Here is a 17,743-nt window from a genome sequence, read left to right as displayed (position 1 = left end):
CTTACCCAGAGTGGCTCGGAGGGCTCTGTCCTCACCTGCTGAGGTCTGTGGTGGCAGGTGGCCAGTGGACTTGAGTTGCAACTCCAGACTTGACTCATGATGGTGGACCTTTAGTCATGAACTTTGGTGGTTTCTGGGTAGGTATGGCATTAGTGAGGACATTCAGTGACTGAAACCCACTCCAGCTCAGTTAAACAGCATAGACAGTCACTGGCTCACTGTAATTAGTCCAACAGGTGGCCTAGCTTTAGCATACCTGGAACCCAGAACTCCAATGGTATGAAGTCTGACTTTCTCCATCTCTAGACTTTGCTGCTGATTTAGTGATTTAACCCTCAGGCCACCTCTTCCCACGTACCCCTGTGATCCCTGGTCTATGTGGTACTTAGTGTTCAGATTGCCCAAGTACCCCTGTCAGTTCTTGAGAAAGCCCCAGAACCATTACAGTGTCCGGGGGGATAACAGATCAGTCCAAAGATGATTGACCAGGTGTGCCCACTCCTGTGGTCAAGGAGGCAGAACCATCTTCATGGTGGAAATCCCTATGAGATGGGCAGTCCTGTTCTGTGACCTCCGGCCAGCCTCTGTGGAAGAGCACCTGGGGATGGTGCTCTTGGCCGAGACTGCTGGGGATCCAGAGAGTGCTCCCCCCGAAGCCGAGAGAAGGGGAAAAGACCCCTGCATGATCATGTCTTCTGGTTTCCTTGGGGCCTCCATTGGCCACAGCCTTGTAAGCAGCCACACCATTGTGGCCGGGGCTTCAGGGAGGATGGTAGTGCTGCTCCAGGGAGCCTGCTCAGTGGCCCAGAATGTACAAGTGGCTGTGGGTGTGATGGCTCACGCCATCCCACTCTGGGAGAGGGAGGGAAGGAGTGAGGAATACATCCACCCTGGGTTCCGGAGGGACAACAGTGACCCAACTGAGGAAGTCCCTTGAGCCAAATAGCTCTGGGCCTTGAGATTCCAGATTCCTCATCCAAGGCTTTTTCCTGTTTGTTACGACTGGTTTTTTTTTGTTTGTTTGTTTTGTTTTGTTTTTTTAAGAGCAGTTTTAGACCTACAGCAAAATTGAACTGAAGATACAGAGGTTTCCCACGTGCTTCCCTCACACATGCACAGCCTCCCCCATCCGAGTGTATACTTGTCATTACTGATGAACCTGCACAGACACATCCAAATCACTCTGATCCATAGTTGACAGTAGGGTTCACTCTTGGTGCCGTGTAGATTAGCGTGTAATGACATGCATCCGTCATTATGGTACTGTGCAGATGTCACCGGGTGTCATGGTCTTTCCAGAGCAGCAGGCACAGCGTTGTGGAACTCCGGAGAGGGTGGGGTGCAGTGGACATTCGAGACTAGATCACAGGCTGTGTGCTATCCCAGGCCTGTCACACCTTGTGGAAGACTTAGGAGGTGGCTCTGGGTGCCGATGTCCTGTGCAATGGTGGCACGGTTTTCCCCTGTCCCTCTCCGTGATCACAGCGGCTCTCAGGCAGCCCCCTCCACTTCCCAACAAGGAGCACCTCGGAGGCTCCCAGTGTCCCCCCTTCTCGGGCAGCTGTTCCCTGCTGTGGGCAGTGACGGGGCCTCCGTGCTGCCCAGGGAAAAGCCCTGGGTCTCTTGACAGGGAACAGTCCATATTTGGAAATGGTGAGCTCTGTCACAGACAGAAAAGAGAACCAGGGCCAGATTGTTTTGGGGGTAGAGAGGGATCGGAATGGGATGGGGGCAAAGACAAGGTCCTGTGAAGAATTCTTTCTAAGATGGGATTGATGGCAGTTAGTGGAGTCCCAAGACCCAGGTGCTCAGAGTACTTGGCTCAGTCAACATTTGTTTAAATGATAAATGAATGAACCAAGGAACGAGAAAGACTCTTCTCATTTGGCCGTAACCACCAAGGGTCACTCAAGGGTGCGGTGCCCACTTAGTATGATTGACACGTCAACATACTTCAGGGTAGCCGTGAGTAGCACCGATGTGCAAATGCCATGGACTGTGATGGAGCCAGGGGCACAGTGACCGTCAGAAGGTGTCTGTGAGGCATTTATCTCTGGATACCTTTGAAAGCAGAGAAGGCAGCTAAACTCCCAGGCACACCAGTAGTCCTAATGGGTTTCAGAGACCCTCAGTGGTCACTGTTTAGCCAGAGCTTCCTTGGCCTCTCCCACAGGGTGATTTCACACATTTGACACATCCTTGTTTCAGTTTTATTGTTAAATTTTTTCATCAAGCATTTGTGTAAGTGTGGATCACCGTCCATCGGGCCCTCCTCTCAGGGACCGTGTTGGCTGCTTCTTAGTGAGGCACAGGCTTCTCAAGGCTGGACTCAAGCCAGGTGTTTGCCAGGTGCCCAGGCTGCCTGGCTCCATGCCCTGCCCCCACCCCCACCGCCCAATCCTGCTGGGCTCTCATGACTGCGTTCTCTCTTGTCCCCTCTGCAGGCTGGTGGTTTGTGAGCACCTCTGAGGAGCAGGGCTGGGTCCCTGCTACCTACCTGGAGGCCCAGAATGGTACTCGGGATGACTCAGACATCAACACCTCCAAGACTGGGGAAGGTAAGGGCCTGCAGGTTCAATGCGGAGGGGAAATAATGAGGCATCTGCAGGGTGTGGGCTGCTTCGAGATCCTCAGGGATGGGTACCCACTCCATTCCTGGCCCTTGGAGTGAACCCATTTCCCACTCTTCTCCCTAAAGCCATCAAAATCCCTAAGATGAGTTGGGCCATGTGCCAGACCCTTCCCTTGGGACCCCATCTCACTGAAGCCAGCCCACAAGCTCACCTCCTTTCCCAGGCCTGGCCCTACCTGCCCTGCATGGGGCTCAAATTAGAGGGGAAATTTCCCTGGAGTGTGGATCTCAGGCTTTGGCAACTTTGGGGCAGAGACTGGAAAGAATAGTCTTAGGACTAAATGCCACAGCACCCTTTCCCCATAGAAGCCCTTGGTTCCCCTGGGGATCCCACAGAGACCAACCTTTGCCTCCCTGACCCCACAGTGTGCTCTCTGCTGCAGGGATGAACGCAATGGGCTTTGTGCACACAACTTTTGCTGTGCATGTCTACTCAGAAGTCTCTGCTCTGGATATCTGTTATCCTGGCCAACAGTTCAGACACAGAGAACAAGCCTGCAAGTCATTTCTCAGTGTAGCAAGAACCGCAAGGTGGCCCTTGCACCCCTAGCCCCTCTGATTAGCTCTGGCCTCGTGAAGTTTTCCTGGGATTTTCTCACTGCCCTTCCCCCCTCCCCACCCCCCCAGGCCAGCACTGTCTGTGGACTCAGGTATTCTCCAGAGCAGGCCGCCTGAGCCCAGGGAGTCCGAGCCACCCCCAGTTCCTGTCTGCCTGCTCCTAAGAACTTCTAAACCCTCTGTGTCCCAGCAACAGGAGTGCTTGCCCTAATGGTCAGTGGGGATGGTCCAAATGGGCACGACTGAGAGCCAGGGGGACAGAGGCCTGCCACCCGGGGCTCAGGCCACCTCCAGGCCTGCCCCCCACATACACACCCTCCATTCCATGCTGCCCAGGCCAAAATAAGCAGTCCGCCAAGCGAGTGCCAGCTCCTTATTCATTCTTGCCCTAAATGTCAGTTACTCGGCAGGCGGTTGGAGCCCCACCCTTCCTCCCATGTAAATGCTTTATTTCAGTCCCTTGACTAGGGCTGCAGCCCCTGCAATGCACATCTACCTTGTGACAGGTTTCCAGGGATGAGGCTCCGTCGGGAAGAGTTTGCAGGTTCAGGCTGGGTGCCCGATCCTTCCTGGCTGCTCCCTGAGCCCTGGGGCTGAGCCTGCACCCAGCCTCATCTCTGGTTCCATTGCACCTCTGCAATGGTGGAGGATTTTAGCCCCTGAGCTGGCTCTGGTATAGTTTATCTGCAGTCATCAGGCCTTGCCTCCTACCCAGTTCCATGTTCTGGGGTCATCCCTGGGCCTTTCAGAAACAACAATCCCTAGAGTGTCTAGTGAGGTATTATTCCCTGCCAGGTGTGTGGCCCTGGGACTTTGAAAGCCTTCGCCACCACTCTGGGAGGCACTGTTAAAATCCCCCTTTTCCACATGCAGGAACTGAGGCTTCAAGACATTTAGCTACGTGATTGTCCTCGTAAGGCTTGAGCCTTGGTCGGCCTCCTTTGCCTAGTGGTCTTTACCACTGTGCCCTCTGCCCACCCATGAAGCATTTTGCTTGTAAGCACTTCTGAGAGGGTGTGTGTATGTGGAATTTGAGTCCCGCCTTAAAAGGCTTTGCCAAGAATGTCAGAGCAGAGATGTCGGGAGATGCAGGACAGGACACTGAGTAGGCAGGGAAGTCCCGGGCAGGAAGGAGCCAGGGAGGTGTGTGCACACAGATGGCAGCCTGGTTTGAGGAGAGAGGAGGTGCTTTTGCAGTGCAAGAACAAGCAGTGGCAGGCTGTAGAGGATTTTGACCTTGACAGAGTAAGAATCAGTAAGGCAACCAGTGCAGGCTCTGCATTCAGAAGTGTTCGTGTGTGCATGCATGTGCCTTCAGGGAGACCATCTTTAAAATAGATTCCTCAGCATCCTTTTGATAGGACCTGTGTGCCAGTACCCCTGGCAACATTTGGGCAGCTATGAACTTCATCATCACATCTTGGGCGTCTCTGCCCAACTCAACAGGAGAGCTCAGGGCTCAGCACCCCAGCCCAGGGCCCTGGCATCTGTGGTGTGTCCGAGAGACTATCCCACATTGGTCCCCTCTACTCCAGGCCTATTGCCATCCCATCATAGGTCTCTGATCCCTGATCCCAAAAAGACAATTGTCTGTTTGGGTTTATTTCTATTATCAGGCATTCTGGCATATGCTAGAGTTCTGAAATGTTAGCAGTAGGAGGTAGGAGGGCTGGGGTGGAGGTTGAAGATCCTCTTACCCACTGATGACAATAAGGGCCAAGCCCAACACTGGGAAAGTGCTTTCATGAACCATTGGGTCCGTTGCCTCTCAGAGGTAGTAGGAAAATGGAGGCCCATAGGGGTGTCACCTCCATGGAGCCCCCAGTTCAGTTTGTGGCAGAGCCAAAACGAGAATCTGGGTCTCTGCCTGTGCCCTTGTGCCCTATAGCCGCTGGCGATGATCTGCCTCTCTCCCTGCTGGGTCTGCATTGGCACCAGCCTCTTATCTGGGCTTTCCCTGTTGTAGGCAGGCCAAGGGTGCAGGGTCAAGGGGGAGGAACATCGTAGGGCCTAGAATCTGGGCTCCAGAGCCAGACCACCTAGATTCATGTGCTGCCCTGACACTTAGGTGTGTGACTCAGAGGGTTTCTTAACCCCCTCGTGCCTCTGTTTTCCCATTTCTAACATGGAGATTGTGCTGACTGCACAGGGCTTTTGTGAGGCTTCAGTGAGATGGTCCATGTGCATGGTTTCAGCTGGGGAAATAACACTTACTGCTGCGGTGGCCCCTGGCCTGAGCATCAGCTGAGGCTTCCTCTGCCCACAGGGAAGCCACCGAACAACCTGCCCGGGAGGTCAGCTGTCAGGGTCCTTCCCAGTCTGGCCTCACACAGGAGATCGTTTCTTTTCCACGTGGCCCGTTCAGTCCCTTGTCTCTGCTCGTGCCAGGGCAGATGTCAGCCCCAGTGACAGATGAGGAAACAGGCTTAGAGAAGAACAGAAGCCTGCCTGCCCCCAGGTGACACAGGCACCCGGCAGCGAGGCCTCAGCTGAATCCATATCTCCAACCTTTGGTCCAGGCCTCCTACTGCCAAGAAGCAGGTCAAATAGGTCACCACCACTCCCTCGAGAAAAGCAAGTACTTCCTAGGAGGCTTTGGTGGGGTTTGGCTCAGGTGTGTCTGGACAGTCTTCCTTTGACTCTGCTGACCTGTCTCCCCCATACTTGAGCAGTCTGACCCCCAGCTTCTGCAGGGGGCCGCTTGGTGCCCCGCAGCCCTGACATGGTGTCTTTCCACCTGGGCATCCTATAGGAAGGCAGAGGGTTTCTGGGGCTGGGCCACAGCAAACAGAGGGCATGGGCTGGATGAGAGGGGCTGCAGCACAGAGAATTGGGCAGCAGGTCCCCTGCTGTCAGAAATCCGATGGGCAGTGTGCAGCAAAGGAGCAGAACCAAGGCCTGCAGCATCCGTCCCCATGCAACATTTCCTAGTGCTCAGCCGCTGGCCAGGCCCTGTGCTAGGCCCCGGAGAGGGCTGAGAGAGCAAAGACAGGTACCCCCAGGGTGATAGGGACAGGGAGCCCCATGGCAGAGGACCCCCACGTCTCTCCTGACACTGTGCCTGGCTCATGGCGGTAGGCTCACAAGCAGGACGTAATGAGTGGGTGGCCGACAGATGGGTGGTGCCGTGGGCCCCATGGCCTCCTGGGAACTGTGACTGCCCAGCCATGGTGAAAGCAGCAGTCTTTCCCTGGGGCTGCCTGGGAGGGCCATCTTTGTGCCGAGTTGGGTCCTAGGACCATCTTCACCTCTCAGGTGCTGGCATTGTGAGTTCTTAGCCCCTCTCGGTCTTAGGGGTACAACCCACATGGTTTGCCTTTGGTGGAGTTTCCCCCGTGTCAGTGGGCAGATCTGCCCCCATCCAGCAGGTGCATGCTGCTGGCGCTTGGTCCTGGCGATGATGCCCTGGGAGCCTGAACCTTCCCTCCCGCCATCCCCCTCCCTGCCCCATCCCATCTCATCCTCATCTCCATTCTCTCCGCCGGTTCCGTCGGCCGCGTGTTCCATTGCCATCTCCCACACCAGTGTCCAAGAGACGCAAGGCCCATCTGCGGCGTCTGGATCGCCGGTGGACCCTGGGCGGGATGGTCAACAGGCAGCACAGCCGAGGTGACTGTGGGAGCTGGCTTCTCCTGACCCGCAGCTGCCGCCCCTCGCTCTCTCGCTAACACCTCCCTTCCTCTCTGAGCTCTGCTCCTGTCTGCCACTCGGCCTCCTCACCCAGATTCAACAGCTAGACTTTCTCTCACCTTCTGCAGCTGTGGGGTGTTGGGGAGGAGGGCACAGGGGGCTACCTGGGAATTGGGATGACTGGGAGTTGGGGGGCGGCTCTGGCTTCTGCCACCATCCTGGGGATGGGGGTCATGGGATTCAGGATGTGATGTGGGGGCGGCTGGACTAAGAAAGGCCACATTGGCCCTAGAAGCTGCAGATGAGGGGGGTGGGGTGTAAGTCTCTGCACAGGCTGTCCCACTTGCCCCCACTCTTCGGTGCCTGCTTCCTCTGAGAAGGTGCTCCATCGGCCAAAGCTGTTCCAGCAACTACTTAGGGACAGAGTAGGAAGAAGGGCCAGCCCACAACCCTCCTTCTTCAGCTAGCTCCAGGGAAACTAGAAAGGGAACAAAAGCCAGTCCCAGCCTGGTCCCGGGATTCGGCCCCAGCCAGCTCTGAAGGCAGTGACAGGTCCAGCCAGGAGCTTCCAGCATCTTCAGCACTGGCATCAGCACTTTGTGAGGGGCCTGGTCAGGATTCCAGGGAGGCCCCTGGCCAGCCATCCAGGCTGATTGGGAACTAAGACATTTGCGGGTTCAGGGCCTTTCCAGCATCCAGGAGCTTGGGAGTAGGGAGCTTAGGGGCGAGCCTCTGAACAAACCCCTCAACATCTCCAGGGCTCACAGGCCAGCAGAGGTCCGTTTCTCCTGTCTCACCGAGAACAAGGCTGGAAGGGCCTGTGATGAGCACTGGCCTCTCTCCGATAGCAGGGATGCCCCGTGAATATCGGCCCACCCCCACAGCTTGTTCCTGAACAATCTGAGACCATGTTTTGGCACCAGCCCCAAGCCCCAGGCAGCAGCAAGCCTGGACGCTGAGGTGGCCACCGCCCGTGGCTGGTGCAGCACCACACTCAGAGCACTGGCTGTGGGAGCCCAACTCATCCTGAGGGTGGAACAAGGGTTGGACTCCAAGGTGCAGGGCAGGAGGCCAAGTCATGGAAACGGCGAGAATGAGCTCGAGTGTAAAGCAGGGGCACCCTAGAACTAGGAGGGGTGGAGCAGCTTTGCCGGGGGGCCAGCCTGGGACACTGCCCTGAGCCTTGGCAGCAGAGGAGAGGGGGACGCTGGCCTGGAAAAACCGCAGAGACAAAAGCTTGGCCTTCCCCCACCCCCTCCAGCATCTGCTCCCAACGCCATCCTACACCGAACCCCAAACGCAACTGCGTCTCCATAAGCACACGGACACTTACAAGTGACGAAGCACTACTGCCCGTGCGCAGCAGTACGCTGTCCCCTCTGGCCCCCACGCAGCTGCGCATCCGTGGCCTCTGGCACACAGCCACTACACACGTAATACCGCTCGTGCAGCCAACGTAGAACATTCCACATATGCATTTACAGTCGCAGATGCTTCAGCTGCTCTGGACACATCGTACGTCTGCTTCTGACCACCGAGGACACACATAGCTTCCTATACGGTCTCATACGTAGCCCCTCACACAGCATGGGCACAGGCAGCGGACTCGGAGTTACACGCATGCAGTGGTATATGTGGACATGCGTTCCCAGCCAGATGCACGACTCTGTGGACATCCATACGTGTACAAATATGTGAATGAGGACAAGCCCACTTTTCTCTCCCTCCCCTTCTCCCTCCCTCTCTCCCTCCCTCTCTCCCTCCCTCTCTCCCTCCCTCTCTCTCTCTCTCTCTCTCTCTCTAAGAGACCTAAACAGCATTATTTCCCAGTCTCAGCCCTAAGTTAAGTCAGGACTAAGTTAAATCAGGCAGCCAAGAAAAACTTGCAGAAAGCTGGCTGGGAGAAAGTAGTGGAGCCAATGGGGGGAAACAGGCAGTGGGTCATATATAACTAGACAAGAGAGAAGCAGTGCTTCCCCGGGGCCTCCACTCCCCAGCCCCTCCGCCAACCAGGCCTTTGGAATCAGAAGGCCTCTTGTAGTGGGGTTGGGTAGGTTGTGGGGGCCGGGAGGGAAGCCAGGGAGACTGCTGACGGAGGGGAAAGCATTTGAAAGAGGAGGCGTCTGTGGTTTGGAAACTGCAGGGTTCTCCAGACCCCGCCTCCAAAACCAAAACAGGCCTGTCCACCTCCCCCAGCCAGCCACCCACCCACCCGGTGGGCGGCCTGGTCAGCCCTCCCTAGGGCAAAGTTGCCACCCACCTTTGATGGCACATCAGAGTGACCACAGCCTCAGTGCTTCCCAGAAGCCCTGAGGTGACCCCCCACCCCTGAGCTTACAGCTCCCTCTCCCTTTTGATTCCTAAACTTTGATTCCTAAAAGTCTGTTCTAGAGACCCAGGCAACCTGAATGACTTAGCTGCCCACCCCACCCCCCCTCCCCAAGCCCCTGAGACGATTTCAGTCTGTCTGGGCATCCTGACTTGGTTCCCCATCCCCACCCCCAGACGGGGCTCTGCCCTGGTCCAGTAGAGGGGCTGGCTCTGCCTCTCCCTCAGGGAAACGTGGAAGCTGGGAACCTGACAGCCAACCACATGTCTACACGGAGGTAAGCCATGCCTCCGCCACCTAAGCTGGCCATGGCAGGAAAGTAAACCCCCACACAGACCAGTTGGAAGAGTTGTGCTCTGAATGCTCATCACCTGGGACCTACACAGTGACGGGGCAAGACAAGCCTCTAGGCCAGCCAGATCTCTTCCCGGGAGCATGAACTCCCAGACCTCTGTTCACGTCAGTCTGAGGGCCACCAAGAACAGGGCCTTGTGCAGGAGCAGCTCAGCTTCACTAGGGAAAACTGATGTGCTTGGTTCTGCCTTCTCCGAGAGGGTCAAGGGGAGGCCGGGCACTTACATGGCCCTCAGTGCTATGTCCTCCACATACACACTGGGGGCTGCAGAGGCTGCTGCTTGGGCCTGACAGCTCCAGAGCCTGGGCCTGCATGTCACGGTCCAGGCCCTGTTCTCTGCCATGCGGCAGGACAGCACTCCTCTGATCTTCCTAGGAGAAGGACTATAATTTTTCCCTGCAGAGGCAACTTTGCCTAGGAAAACTTTAATGATGGCTTCCTGCTGGAACCACAGGCTTTTAAAAATAGCCCGGCTGAACACAGGCAAAATGTGGAGCCCAGGCCTCGCCTCACCCTAACCTCAGAACCCTACATCCCCGGGGCCTGGCGCTGCCCCTCTGGCCACGGCCCGGGCCAGGATTTACCGTGCCCCACTGGAAAATGGAGTGGGACCAGGAGCAGGCAGGAGAGTGGAGGGCTGGAGTGTAGCACACTGAACTTCTCAAAGGCCCGAGTCAGAATCTGGCTGGCCCAGGTTCTCAGGCGATCTTGGCAGCTCTCCTCAGCGTGGCTGGATGGGAATTTGAAAGCTTCCAGGAGTTAGTCGATGGTGAGAAAGGCCTCTGCATCTGGGAAAAGCTTGCCGTTGAGAAGCACATGCTGAAGAATGGTGGAGGCTCCAGTGGGTCATCACCTACCTTTCGCCTTTGGCAGCCTCTCAGATTTGGCCAGGGCCCATCAGCTCTGTCCTTGCCACCTCCATCCTGGAGGGACTTGCTATCCAAGCCCGGCACAGGGCTGCAGACAGGACCCTGATCCTCCTAAGTAAACAGATGGCCCTCCTGTCGTGGGGCAGTGGGGGGTGGGGGGGATGAGGTGGCAGTTGTCCTCCGTCCCCCTCCCCTACTGCTGCCTAAGGCTCAGGCAGGCTGCCCATCAGGGTCCACCAAGGAATCTAGGAGTTACTGTCATAGTTGGGAGCAAGGAGGAGTGGGGCAGGTATCTTAGAACACAGCCTCCTGCCCCTGCTCAGACAGCCTTGCCCTTCATTGATGCGCTGCCTAGTGCCTTTGGAGCCCCAATTGTGTGACAGGCACAGGCTGGAAGAGACAGCATGAGTTCAGGGTAACCTTCCCAGAGGGTGTGGCCAGTTCTGTCTAGGTCTGCTCCTCCTCCCAGAGGGTGAGTATGGGGATGTGTGATCCTTCCTGAGACCTGAACGTTTCTCTGGGGAGGCTCTCCACCCAGGAGACAGGGCGGCTAGCCAGCCGGCCATGAGTCCACCTGGCCCCAGTAGACGCAGGAGGAACACCTCCCTGGAAGCCTGAGCAAGGACCCGTGCAGAGGCAGCAGGGCCCCTGCCAGGAGAGAGGCTGAAGAGATCCAGGAGGACAAGCACTGCCCGGCCTCCCCACACCTGCCCTCCTGGGCTTTTGCTGTCTTCCCATAAGGCACCTCCTTCCCGGTACCTGGGGAGGCCCTGAACAAGGCTTGCAGGCGAATGTGACGGTAGAGCAGGCAGCTCCCCAAAGGGGTGCTCCCAAGCTGTGTGGTCAGCTCAGCATGCTGGCCCACCCTGGGCTCCGGGAAGCCCTGCTGATGGCTGCAGTCAGCATCACCGCTGATCATTTGGCCGCCGGACCCTCATCTTAAAACCCATGTAATCACTCCCATCGAACGTGTGTTCCCCACAATCCTCTTGGGAAAATCACACAATCAGGTGATCACATTAGTGGTCAGGGGAGGCTTCACCAAGGAGGTGCCCCTGGGGCTACCGGAAGATCAGACAGAGGCAGGATTTAAGGGGTAGAGGTGGAAGAAGGGCTCAGAGAGCAAGTCTGGGACATGGATGGGGGCCTGGCACGTTCAGGGAAGGGGGGGGGCATGCCATGGCGCCTCCAGACATCCCAGGGGATTCCTGACTCAGGTGCCACACGGGGCAGGTTCCCCCTAACTGTGCCCTCAGTCCAGGGAGCTTTTGGACCCCTGAGGACACTAGGCCCCAGCACCCTCGCTGCTGTTACTGGGCTGGGAGAGCCAACTCTCTGCTGCCAGGGCTTAGCCAGGCCACCTGGGGCCCCGGCCAGCTTCTGCACACACTGGGAGCCACAGTGAGGCAACCAGCTAAGCCGGGCCAGACCCGAGGAGGAAGAGACAGGAAGGAGGACCTGAGCTCCAACCTCAAATAACTGTGCCTTGTTGCTTCATTCACCCCCCACAGAGGAGAAGTACATCACTGTACAGCCTTACACCAGCCAGAGCAAGGACGAGATTGGCTTTGAGAAGGGCGTCACTGTGGAAGTGATCCGGAAGAACTTGGAGGGCTGGTGGTACATCAGGTAGGAGCCTCAGCGGAAGTAAGAGATCCCTCTACCACTCCGGCCCTGGGCAGCAGACTGCACAGTGGCCATGGGCACCAGCTGGCAGGTCGATACTGAGGCGGCTTTGCGCCCACAGCCCAGGCTTGGCTGCTTCAACCCTGCACGGTTGAACAGCTCGAACAGAGTGCTCATCTCGCAGCTTCTCTCCTGGGGCACGTCAAGCAGAGCCAGAGTTGTGGCCAGTGGGGCACAGGGGCCCCGGCTCAGCTTGCAGGCAGTGGTGCAATCCCTTCCCATGCATCTGCCAGGAGGGTCCAGCACATCTGAATTTGGTTTTCTGTGTCCGGCCTTGGCTGCCTGGTGCGCTCTGTAGCTCAGGCCGCCTGTAGGGCTGGCGTCCACAGGCCTTGCTGAGGTCCCAACAGGCAGTCCCTGCTGCCCACAGCTCAACACTGGGGGCCTTTCCACTCTGCAGGGCTGGCTTATGTGGTTGCAAGAGCCAGGGTAGAAGTAAGGCCTGAGCCCAAGCCTAGCTTAAAGGCCTCTTCCTTCTGCCCCTCCCTCCTGCAGGGCCCAATCATGTTTCCCAACTGAGAAACTCATTTGGGAGCATGGGGAGGGGAGGGAGGGCTTCCCTGGCAATCCTAGAAGCCAACTAAACCCTGTGGGCTTCACTCACCTTTCCCCTACCAAGTCCTGCTCTCCAGTCCCCTCTGTCCTGGGGCTCTGAGGCCAGCCAGCACCTTCTGGGTGAGGGGTGGGGTTAGGGCTCACAGGAAATGTTTTTGGGTCCTTTAGAATTGACTCTGCTGTGGTGATTTCACCCAGTTTCTCTCTTCCCTGCCCGTAGCCCAAATGACCAAGATAGTCTTGTATCTGTGAGCTCTGGGGACCACTTCCCCAGCCCATCACCTGGGAACCCCGTACCCACCCTGGGCAGGAAGGGTGCTCCGCTCTGTGTCCCACGGTGGGGACAGGATTGACCCAAGTGATATGGGCACTCAGGAGACAGTATCTTGGACCATGGTGGTGTTAAGATTGGGCTATGCTGACGGGTAGGATGAAGGTCATTGGCTACACGGGATTCAGCCTTAATGTGACCTGACAAGACATAGCTGCCCCTGCCCTTGGCCCCATGCATACCAGTCAGTAGGGCTGAGGTGTTCCTTTCTGCTCTGTGAGGTGGGACAGGACTGTGTGCCTGGATGTGTGTTTCCCAAAGTCACTGCCCCTAGACTCTCACACTCTCTAAAAAACTAGACCCAACCCCAAAATCCAGCAACCACAAATCTACATGGGAGGGCCAGCAAACATTCTAAGGCAGGCTGGTCACCGAAACCACCCTCCCGGAGGTTATCTACAAGGCTGCGGGGTTTTTTCCAGTTTCTTAAAATGATCAACAAGGTTACTCTGAGCCATCACTTTTAGTCAACTCTTGTCCCCGTGGCCTACCCCTTTAGCTAGTGGGAGCTTCAACTGAAAAAACCCTACAGAGATTCCACCTTAAGAAGGCTGCCCGACACCCCCTTAAATATGCCATTTCCCAACATTCCAGGCTCTGTGTTGATCCTCATTTCCTGTCTTTCTTTTCCCCTCTCCCCTCACACACACATACCCTCCCTCTCTCTCTCTATCCCTTCTTTTCCAGTTTGCTTCCCTCTGGACTCATTCTGCGCTCCAGAGCTGGAAAGCAGATGTGAGCCGAGTTGGACCCAGACACACACAGCCGCTCCTGATTCCCCTGCATCTCTCTGCCTGGAATCTAATTGTATCCATGTAACACCAGAGGAACACAATAGGGTTGGACATGGGAGCACTCAGGGCAGTGAGCAGGCCTGACCATCACTCCCATGAGACCCCACTCCCCATCTCCCCACTGTTCTCATAGAAGAACACCTCTGCCATAGCCATCAAGCTCTTCATCTTGAGATGCAGGAGCACCAGGTTCCAGGCCAGATGTTGCCAACAGCTAGCTGTGTGGCCCTCTGCTACTTGCTTTGCTTTGCTGAGCCTTGGCTCGTGGCTCATACATAAGATTAGGCATCTTTACTCGTTGCTGCCATCCACCCCTGAAATTTCTGTGCTTCTCTCTGCACCCCTTACCTTGGGAAGGCAGGCCAGCCCCTTGACTTCCATCCATGTGTTAACTGATGTCTGCCTTCCAAGCCCCAAACAGGGGGCCAGACAGGTGACCTTGGGACAGTCTGTCTGTGCTTTCCAGTGGTGTGAACATAAGAAGCCACCTCCTGCGTAGGCTTTCCGGCAAAGCTCAGGCATGTTGATAGAAACTTTCGCTTTCACGTTCCTGTTTCTCCCACCTCATGAGCACCCAAGAACAAGGTCAGATCAGGCAGGTGGGAAGGGCGAGTGTCCGACATCTGGCACAGAGGAGCCATTGCAAAGAGCCAGATGTGCCCCGGGGAGCAGACGGGGACAGTGAACTGGTGGACTGGGAGGTGAGCTCTTAGTGGGCTTGGGTAGAAGTTCTGAGCACCATGGGGAGAAAAGGGAAAAGCTTGTTTTCAGAAGTCATCAAGTCACCTCAAATTAAGTCAGCCCTGTCATTTGCCTTTTGTCCTTGTTTATGGGTTTTGATTTTGTTTTCATTTTGTTTTGTTTCATTTTGGTTTTGTTGTGCCATACCAAAGGTTTTCATTTTATCCAGTCATGTGCTTTCAGTCTTTCCATTCATGGTTTTGGCTTTTGGAGCCCTATTTAGAAAGATTTTCTCAATCCTCAAGATTAACCAAATATTCACAATTTTTTTTTCCCCCTGTGGTGTGAGGCCCAGGTCTCACTTACTTTTCCTAACTGGGTAATCAGTCATCTCCAAATTGGTAATTGAAAGCTCATCCTTACCCCCACTAATTTGATTTAATTTTTTTTAAGTTTATTTATTTATTTTGAGAGAGACAGAGACAGCATGAGCCGGGGAGGGGCAGAGAGAATGGGGGAGAGAGAGAATCCCAAGTAGGCTCTGTGCTGTCGGCACAGAGCCCAAGGCAGGGCTCAAACTCACGAAACCATGAGATCATGACCTGAGCTAAAACCAAGAGTCAGACGCTTAACTGACTGAGCCACCCAGGCACCCCTTACCCCCAGTAATTTGAAGTGTTACCCTTAACATCAGTCTGTTTGGGGACTTGTTCTGTGAACTTGATCTGTCTGCTACCCCCACAGTTAGCATCCATACCTCCCGCACTTGGCCATTCTTTATAGACATCTTCCTAGTTAGTCTCGAAAGGTCTATCTTTCTGGATAAATTTTTGCAGCTACTCTTTTCCTGAAGTTTGCAGAAGAGAGAAAAAATTGAGCTCCAGGGTAGGGACTTACCAAGGGACTCACCAAGGGACTCAAGAGCAGAACTCGGGGTTCCTAACTCCTCTTACCTGTGCTACCTGTTCACCTCTCTGATCTCCCTTCCCTTTGTCAGAGGGCCTCTGCCTAACACACCACGTTCACACTTGCTCTTATCTCTAGCATCGCCCTCTCTGTTGGGAGGTAGCAGGCCGTTGTCAAGTCTACTTGGTGGGCAACTCAATCTGAGGAATTTTCTCATCTTGATGTCCCACATTTGCCTGACTGTAGAGAACGAGAGCCCACACAAGGAGGGATCAGGCAGAGAGCAAGGAGAGAGGAAGAACTGGTGTCCTAGGTGTCTTTTCCACCTGCCCTCCATCCCGCTTCTCTCCAGAGTGGTGGGATTGCCAGGTGCCTTGCAGAACACAGTGGAGAAGGCACAGCTGGGCCAGGCCAGGTGGAGCCTGGGGTGTGAGGTCAGGTAGCAGTGCTCAAGTGACATCATGTCCACCCCTTCCCCCAGGTACCTGGGCAAAGAGGGCTGGGCACCAGCATCCTACCTGAAGAAAGCCAAGGACGACCTGCCAGCACGCAAGAAGAATCTGGCAGGCCCAGTGGAGATCATCGGGAACATCATGGAGATCAGCAACCTGCTGAACAAGAAGGCGTCGGGGGATAAGGAGACTCCACCGGCCGAAGGAGAGGGCCCTGAGGTCCCCATCGCCAAGAAGGAGATCAGCCTGCCCATCCTGTGCAATGCCTCCAATGGCACCGCTCTGGGCGTCCCTGAGAGGAGTGTCTCCAAGCTGGCCCAGGGCTCGCCAGCTGTGGCCAGGATTGCCCCTCAGAGGGCCCAGATCAGTAAGAGCCTTCCTGACCCCTGCATCCTTATGGCACAGCTCTTTAGAAAGCGGTCACAGGGTGCAAGGAAAGCCAGAGGGGTGTATAAGACCCCTATATCATTTTTACCCTGGCATCTAGGCTGACCCCTAACCCTGAACTTGTTTCATGCTAATCACGAGTAGGCAAGGCACTTCCTCACAACTCTTGCGCTGAAGATAAAATACACGAGTGTTTAAGCTGGTGGCATTCCCTAGAAGAAAGCCAGGAATGGTTGCTTTGCAGATCAGTGTATCCCCCAGGCTGTGACACGTGGCTCCCTTGTGCAAGGCTGCTTTACAGAGTGACAGCTAGTAGAACATCTTTCCTGGCCTTACCCCTCCTTCCCTCTCGCCTCCCACCAGTTACTGGAAACCTAAAAGACTTGGAAGGAACAGCTTTGCCTCTCCACGAGCAGTTTTAAAGGTCTCTGTATAGGAGAAACCCAGCTAACTGGCCCCCTCCTAATCTATGCATCTCTGGCTCAACAGCATCTTCAGATGGAGGTTAAACTGCCCTATATGATGAGAGAGCCACTTCTGTTGATGTCCACCCAGCCTTAAAATCTTGAGGAAAGCTGTGGTTTTAGTTGAGTTCTGAACTTGGTCTCTGCTCCTACATTTGAAAATCTGATAGAGCTATTTACCCTTTCTTCTGAAAAATGCCTCTATGTCTATACATTTTGAAATGTGCACATCATTTTAGGGGGCTCATGGATCCCCCCAAACACAGCCAAGAAAGCTTAAAGGTCTCTGGTTCCATGAAGAAACTATAGTGCTGATAGTGACTGAGCACATGGGCCCCTCCTGAGTGTGGGACAGAGCCAGGAGCTTCCCAGGATCAGGAGGCAGCCACACATAGGGAAGACAGGGTCCAGCGCTGTTACCCATTGTCTGGCTGGGATTTCTGAAGCCATGTTTCTTCTTCTAGGCTCCCCAAACCTAAGGACAAGGCCTCCACCTCGCAGAGAATCCAGCCTGGTATGTATGCCCTATTTCTTCTCCTTTTTTTCTTCCTGTATCTGGGGACGCCCTGTAACATTCCCCAGTTAATTGGTTGTCTCATTTCAATGCCTGTCAGTCCAGGGGTTTTCCAGGGCCCTGCTGGGCTTCCAGCTTTGTGGGGCCAGGGGCAGAGAGGAAAGCCTGGGCATCCCAGCCATTCTGGGGGCCTAGCTGGACAGTTGATGTTCAAAAACACACTGCACTCCAAAGCTAAATAAATCCATCCCAGCCGCTACACTGGCAGACATAAACATTTAGACTGGCCAGCGGGAGTGTCCAGCCAGGGCATTGCCAGGGGCTGGGAATGGGGCTGCTGTCCATGTGTGCCTGGAAGCCTTTCAGCTTCGCCTTCCTGGCTCAGGAATGTCCGATGGCTTCGGTGGATGCCAGAGCCTGGGAGGGCAGAGGGCAGGCCGGCAAGCACCCCTGCAAGGAGGAGTGAATGGCCAGGACTGGCTTGTGCTGAAAGTCAGAGGCTCAACTTGCTGGCGTCCCTGGCTCCTGTAGGTGGGGGTCCTGGTGTCCAGACCATCAGGGAAGAGCATATACCCTCAGGACACTAGGCTTAGGGTGGCA

The 17,743-nt window shown here is 55.5% G+C and overlaps 1 protein-coding gene across 7 annotated transcripts in view; it reads left to right on the top strand.

Annotated features, from left to right (window-relative positions):
* The window catches only part of SH3PXD2A (SH3 and PX domains 2A), a 242,221-nt gene that overhangs the window by 210,692 nt on the left and 13,786 nt on the right, over window positions 1–17,743 (top strand). For 5 of the 7 annotated variants that reach the window (XM_043597432.1, XM_043597430.1, XM_043597434.1 and 2 more), the window contains 5 exons: window positions 2,445–2,558; window positions 6,716–6,799; window positions 11,885–12,002; window positions 15,808–16,145; window positions 17,094–17,143. In XM_043597432.1, the coding sequence (XP_043453367.1) occupies window positions 2,445–2,558; window positions 6,716–6,799; window positions 11,885–12,002; window positions 15,808–16,145; window positions 17,094–17,143 (704 nt within the window). The remainder of the gene's footprint in view (window positions 1–2,444; window positions 2,559–6,715; window positions 6,800–11,884; window positions 12,003–15,807; window positions 16,146–17,093; window positions 17,144–17,743) is intronic. The other 2 variants (XM_043597433.1, XM_043597437.1) reach the window with 1 other exon arrangement.

Source organism: Prionailurus bengalensis, chromosome D2 (genome assembly GCF_016509475.1).
Source record: "Prionailurus bengalensis isolate Pbe53 chromosome D2, Fcat_Pben_1.1_paternal_pri, whole genome shotgun sequence".
NCBI lineage: Eukaryota > Metazoa > Chordata > Mammalia > Carnivora > Felidae > Prionailurus > Prionailurus bengalensis.
Note: the sequence above shows the minus strand (reverse complement) of the source record. Positions and strands in the feature narration are given on the sequence as shown.